Below are 6443 nucleotides of genomic sequence, written 5' to 3'. Positions count from 1 at the left end.
TTTCCAATCACCTGGAGTTGAATTGGAAGAGAAAGCACTTGGAATCAGAGGCAAATGTTATACCTTGTGCGCCGAGGGAATCAACAACTTTAAGCCCTTCAATTATGCTAGCAGTTCAATTCGGCACTTCAGCAGCTAGAAGATCGAGTAAGCTTATAAGGTGCTTAATTACCATCGTAATATCACCCTGTTTAATTACCATTATATTCCATTGGCAACGAAACCGGAAATTGGCAAAGTTACTACGCCACGGAACCATTGTAGTCTAAAATGAGCAGAATCCAAGCTATATATATCTAACGTAAACCAGCAGTAATGCAAAAAGTTTGGCAAAGTTGCTAGACCACTAAAACACACATTCCTCGGGAAGTAAAATAGATGGATACGATGAGCTAGATGCATTGTGCATCTATCTAACGTCCGTAACGTAATCAAAACAATACACGATGTTAGTAAAAGCATTATGAGAGCAGTAACAACAGTGTTATTGGCTGGCCGGAATTTGTTAGTGCAGCGTGCATGTAAATTCTGAAGATCGATTTGTATTAAAATTGGTATAAAAGACTATCTAATTAGCAATTATATATTTGAGTGTAATTAACATATATTTGAGTTCGTCTTTGTAGTACAATAAGATCTTTACAGAAATTTGTATCGCAAATTATTACGATTAAACCTTAATTTATAGGGCCAATTACACATAAAGCCACTTCATGACTCATATTTTTAAATAAGGACACTCAAACTCAAACATTATTTCCCACATAAGACCATTTTCTCATAAATGGTTTCCATTATAGGCATTAAAGTTGAAGGAAATTATAGATTGCCACTAGAATTCTAAAACACCCAAATATTCTCTCCTCCATAGCTAGGCTAGCAAGGACTCTGGTGAGATCCCGGCCGACTCCGGCAAGGTCCCGGTGACTTTTTGCTGACTCCGGTGAGGTCCCAGCCGACTCCGGCCATGTTTCGGCAACTTCCGGCCGACTCCAGCAAGATTTCCAACAATCTCATGTAATGTCAAAAAAGATACTATCACAGGTATGAAAAGATACTATCGCTAGCAATAAAAGCTACTACAATTAGATTTCCGACAACTTCTGACGAAATTTCAAAATCTACTACCGAGTCAAGCAAAATCTACTAATACTGCATACTAAAGATATTATCAGTGAGAAACAAAACTAGTACCAAGATATTCAAGCGAATGAAAGCTACTATGAAAAACTACTACCAAAGAGAAAGAAAGCCACTACTAAAGGTAAAGAAAGCCACTACCAAATGGAAAGAAAACTATTACCAAAAGCAAAGAAAGTCACTATTGTATAAAGATATAGTTACTATCACCATCATCAAAAGTTACAACCAAAGGCAAAGAAAACCACTACCGTACAAAGCTATAGTTACTATCAGCATCATCAGAAACTACTACTACTAAAGACAAAAAAAAAGCCACTTCCAACAACATATAAAGATACTACCAACCAAAAACAAAGCTACTAGCCAAATTAATAGTTAGTGTTCAAAAGCCTTGAAAGGCTCACTTACCTGGTTCAAACCGGCCCCGCCGCCGCCGATTGTTGTGGTTCGAGGTCGCCTTCACCATCTAAAGAATGAATCTTGATTTCTCCAAAACAAACTAAGATCCATCAAATATAGATGAAGCCTTTGTCATCGAGGATTCGGGCCTCCGTCGCCGAGAGGCATTGTCATGGCTTCAGCGACAGAATCATCACCTGCGTCGACATCATGCTTTTGCCTCATCGAAGCAAGGTCGAATTCCTATAGTCTGCCCTAGGATCTAGAGAGAGAGAGAGAGACATGTCGGCGTCAGTGTAGGTGTCGTCGGCACAAATCGGCATCATTAACTAGGTGATTGTGACAACGCCGTCTTTTGGCCAAAGTTGAAGTAGATGACGAGATGGAGCCGGAAGGGAGGAGATCAGCGAGGTTGAACCGAAGGGAGTTGATCGGTGAGGTTGAACCGGAAGGGAGTAGATCGGCGAGGTTGCGCATGATAGAGCTGGAACCAAAGGTAGAGGAAGGTGCGAGTTATGACGCGGTGGAGGTTGTCCCTGCATGTGGCTATAAACTGAAAGACGATGATTTTGGGGACAAGTGGCGCCGACAAGGGATGAATTGGGGTGGTGGATTCGGATTTTGGGAAGTTGAGGTCGATGAGGAAATGCGAGAGAGGCCTCGGGGAGGAAGAGAGAATTTGGGATGGCTGCAAGAGTAATTTAGGTATTCATATGGCGGTTGCTGAAGCAATATTGACCTTATTTGAGTAAAAAAAATAAAGTGTTTTTGAATAAGAGTGTTAGAAGATGTCCTTTAATTGTATTTTTTATTATATCCAATTATTAGTTCTTTCATTACTGATACCAGTCAGTGTAAACTGTACTATACATGTTCTACAAACAGAAGAGCTAGCTAGCTTACTAAGGCCCAGTTTGGGAGGGCTTTTGGAATGGCTTTTGGGGTGGCTTCAGCTTTTGGGGTTGATATATGGTGTTTAGTAGATTTCCCCAACAATTGAAATTCAAAAGCTAGAAAGAGGTAGCTTTTGAAAATTGAAAGTCGCTTTTATCAAAAAACACGGAACTACTGTAGCGATGATTAAATGAAATTTTCAAAATTCAACTGGGTACCCTTAGAAACTTCATGGAATTACATGATGTACCCCAAGTCCCCAACCTACAAAAACTCTATATTTCTTCACGGCTTCACCATAGTCGAAGACCTTCACAGCTGCACTCGATTGTAGAAGCATCACTTATCTCCATAACCCTCTAGCCTCTCTTTCTTCTGTCTTTATGTATCAAATCATCAGGATTCGACCCGAATTCGATCGAAGCCTCAATCAAGCTCTCATTCATGATTTATTGTGAATAATGACGTTTTGTTTAATGATTTGATTCTTGTTCATGATAAATGTTCGATCTTTGAGGTATTTATGTTGATTCGGGAATTGGGTTTGGATTGTTCATTAGAATTTTTGGTCAATTTATTTTATATAAACTGGGAAAAGGACCCAAAAGGGAAGATCGAGAGAGAGAAGGAAATGAGAATAAGAGGATTTGGGTTTTTGGGTTGTTTGAGATTTGGAAAAATGGAGAAGATCCCAATTTCTGATTTCCGGTGATTTCTAGTGGCAAGTTGTTTACGCTTGATCGCGACAAGTACGTGTGTGTGAAGAAGAAGAAGATGAGGATCTTGCTTGTCTGGTGTTCTCTTCTTCCTAATGTAGGTTGGTGATGCAGGTTGTTTGCTTGCTTGTGTATAGACTGATGGATGAGGAAGCTTTAATCAAATCACTGTACTTCGAATCAATGATTAAAGAATATGGAATTGACCTGACTCTTGAGCACTTTCATAGTCAAATTAGAATGGGACAGAGAGTGGAGATGTGGAGAGCAGAGATGCTAATATTCAATATCGGTTTTGGGACGCACAGCCCAGTTTGGAGGGCACTGCTCGGTACTGGTGGAGAGTATGAGGTTTGATGGTTACCAAAAATACAGCTGCAAAGGTGTACCCCTATAACCATGTAGGGAGGTGATGATGAATTTGTTTGTGTTACGATGTCCAATTTGTATGCATAGTATGCAAAGTGGGATGATGTGAGGGTAGTGAGGAAGCTGGTGAAGGAGAGACGAATGAGAAAGGAAGATTAAAATATTTGGATTGGAAAAGAAAATGCTATCTCAAATTCTGAGGTTCAATGGAGATTAGCATTAGCTTTGGTAGTTGTGATCCCAAACATGTTCCAACTGGCATAGACCAAGCTGTCTATCAACTATCAATTATCCAAAATATTTGCAAAAAATTATCCTAAAAACTGGAAAATCTCGTAGTTTATAATTTAGAGTAGGTGAATGATTCATTATGTTTGTTTTAATAATAGTGTCAAATATTAATTAATATTTTGTTAATTATACCTACTAAAAGCCATTTTGCTTACAACTTACCAAACGCAAAAAAAAGTTTTTCGCTTTTACATCACTTATGAAAACAGTTTACCAAATACTTCAATTACTTTCTCACAGCATATTCAAAAGTCATTTTGCTCACAACAAGTTCGAAAGTCATTTTGCTCACAGCACAACTGTACCAAACTAGGCCTAACTTAGCCTATGGACCAACGTACTACAATTGGCAAAACACTTGGATTTTGATCGAGTCCTGGACTCCTGAAAAAAAGAAACCATACAGTTGTAGATTCTTCCGATTATGAACATTTCCACACAGCAACTAACGTCGACCACTTTAACGGTTGTAGTATCCCATTACTTATATATTGCAATTTTTATGCGTCTACAACACCATTTTGCCACACCATTTTGCAGTGCAACCGCATCATCACGTGGTAATGTTTAGTGGTTTACCATTTTAATCACAATTTGACATGCAATATTTAATATAATATTTAAGCTATTTTGTCAAAGACTTTTTTGAGTTTTTTTCTAAAACCATACACCCTACACTCTAATACCCAAAATCCTAAACTCTAAACTCTAAATCCTAGTTCAAAAATTATTAATACCCATGAAGATCATTTCACAAATAATAAAAATATGTTAAATTATAATTTTAGTATAATAAATTCACATGTCGAAATTAACAATTAATAGGGACCATTAGGTATTGCACATGGTACTGCGGTAGCATATAAAAAAATTCAAACTCCAACTAGCCTTTTAAGACTAGAATCTGGTTAACCAAAAAAAAACTAGAATCTGGGATATTTATCGAAATTTAATTTCCTTGGTAGTTTGAACTGATCTAAATATTAAAGTAAGAAACGCATCACACATGAGAAACATCAACATTAGAAAATATATATGGATTTCCATTTATTCCAAAGTTATTTTCTTATGATATCCGAAGAAGTTCTCGGATTAATCATACATATAAGTTATATATTTCATGAATTTATTTAGCTGAGCTGCAGATGTTACCATAGTAGCTAATTAAGCTATCTATGCCATGGACCAAGTCACCGGGACAACACCCAGATCTTGATTGAGTCCCAAAGCCTTCCACACAGCCGCAGACCCATCTACGATGTTGTTCCTACACGGTGGCTGACCGGCATGCTCCTTATCACATCCAGCACGAGAATCACATTCGTCCACCACTTTCGCGGTCGTAGTCTTTCCGTTACTTGCTGTGATTTTTATCATCTTCCCACATCTCTTTTTATTATCAAACCATCCAGTCGAAAGTGCCACAACCCGCTCACTATTTGAATGATATTTTCCGGTACAGTATGACGGTCCTCCCCCATCACCGCCTTCGCTGAAATCGTTGTGTGTGAGCAGGGCTTTGGTGGATGATGTTACAGGCGGTGAACATGTATATTTAGGGTATGACTTCCCTTTGCAAACCAGAGTCCCTGAGGGATTACAAGTTTGTGCGCTGGATGGGTGAGGGAAGGTGATGATAGCGACAATGAGGGAAAGAGAAACGAACAACTTCAAACTTGCCATCTGTGAAAATATTAGTGCAAATGATCGAGCAATGTGCAGGGTGTGAGAAAAGGGATTGCATGCACTTACATTTATACTAATGAAAATCATATATATACCTAACAATTTATTATAGTCTGATTATATCTTCAATTCAGACGTGCATATTTCAGGTCTAACTTGGGACTTAAGCTTGCAATTTCTGGAAATTCGTGCCTAACCTTCGTATTAGTTGCTAAAGTTTCTTCAGTTGCCTAGCCTCCTTATTGTATATAGGGTTTGGCACCATTTATTTCAACATTATTTCATACGTACATGCATGTCCGTCCTTAGTTAATCTACTTTTGTTAAGTTTGTTCTCATCTCTTATTTGCAGAGCAAATTATGATGTCATGCAGTGATGACTTGTATAAATAGTTTTTTCGATGATAAGATTTGTATTAATTGTTAATTTCACTGTGATGACCGTGTCTCGAATTCGTTTCTAGCATAGTTTTCTATTTCTGAAAATTAACAGTGTCGAAAGAAAGAGAAGCAATTATAAAATGCGAATGTGTCAGGTGAAGTACTTGTTAAGAGGAGGCGTACGCTTTAGTTTGTGAATGGCAGAGCATAGAGTAATGTAAAACTTCTATTATAAGCTAGATTGCCCGAGCGCGCATTTACAATTACTCGGCTTAGGGCTAGACTCTGCACTATCGCTGCCGCATGTCTGAGTTCCAACATCTGCAGGGTTGCAGTTGCATATGTTGTTCTGTAGTATGGAAGGAGGAGATGGTCGTCGAAGGTTTAATTTTCGCAGGAGGAGATACAGATGGAGCATTGGAGTCCCAGGGAAATAAACTGAAGACCAGGGAAAGTGATCGATGCCAGAAATACTAAAGAATTTTCATTTAACTCGATGATAATTGACCAATGTTTTAAAAAACTCGCCTCAAGGTTCGCCGGAGGCTTAAAAAGTTTAAGGCT

General features: G+C 38.4%; 1 protein-coding gene across 1 annotated transcript; it reads right to left on the bottom strand.

The window, feature by feature from the left end:
* Window positions 1–4985: 4985 nt before the first annotated feature.
* LOC126787320 (kiwellin-like) lies at window positions 4986–5495 on the bottom strand. Its single transcript, XM_050513225.1, has one exon. The coding sequence runs from the start codon at window positions 5493–5495 to the stop codon at window positions 4986–4988; it is 510 nt and encodes a 169-aa protein (XP_050369182.1).
* Window positions 5496–6443: the final 948 nt, after the last annotated feature.

The sequence above is a fragment of the Argentina anserina genome, chromosome 3, assembly GCF_933775445.1.
Source record: "Argentina anserina chromosome 3, drPotAnse1.1, whole genome shotgun sequence".
NCBI lineage: Eukaryota > Viridiplantae > Streptophyta > Magnoliopsida > Rosales > Rosaceae > Argentina > Argentina anserina.
This window is presented reverse-complemented; position numbering and strand designations above follow the sequence as displayed.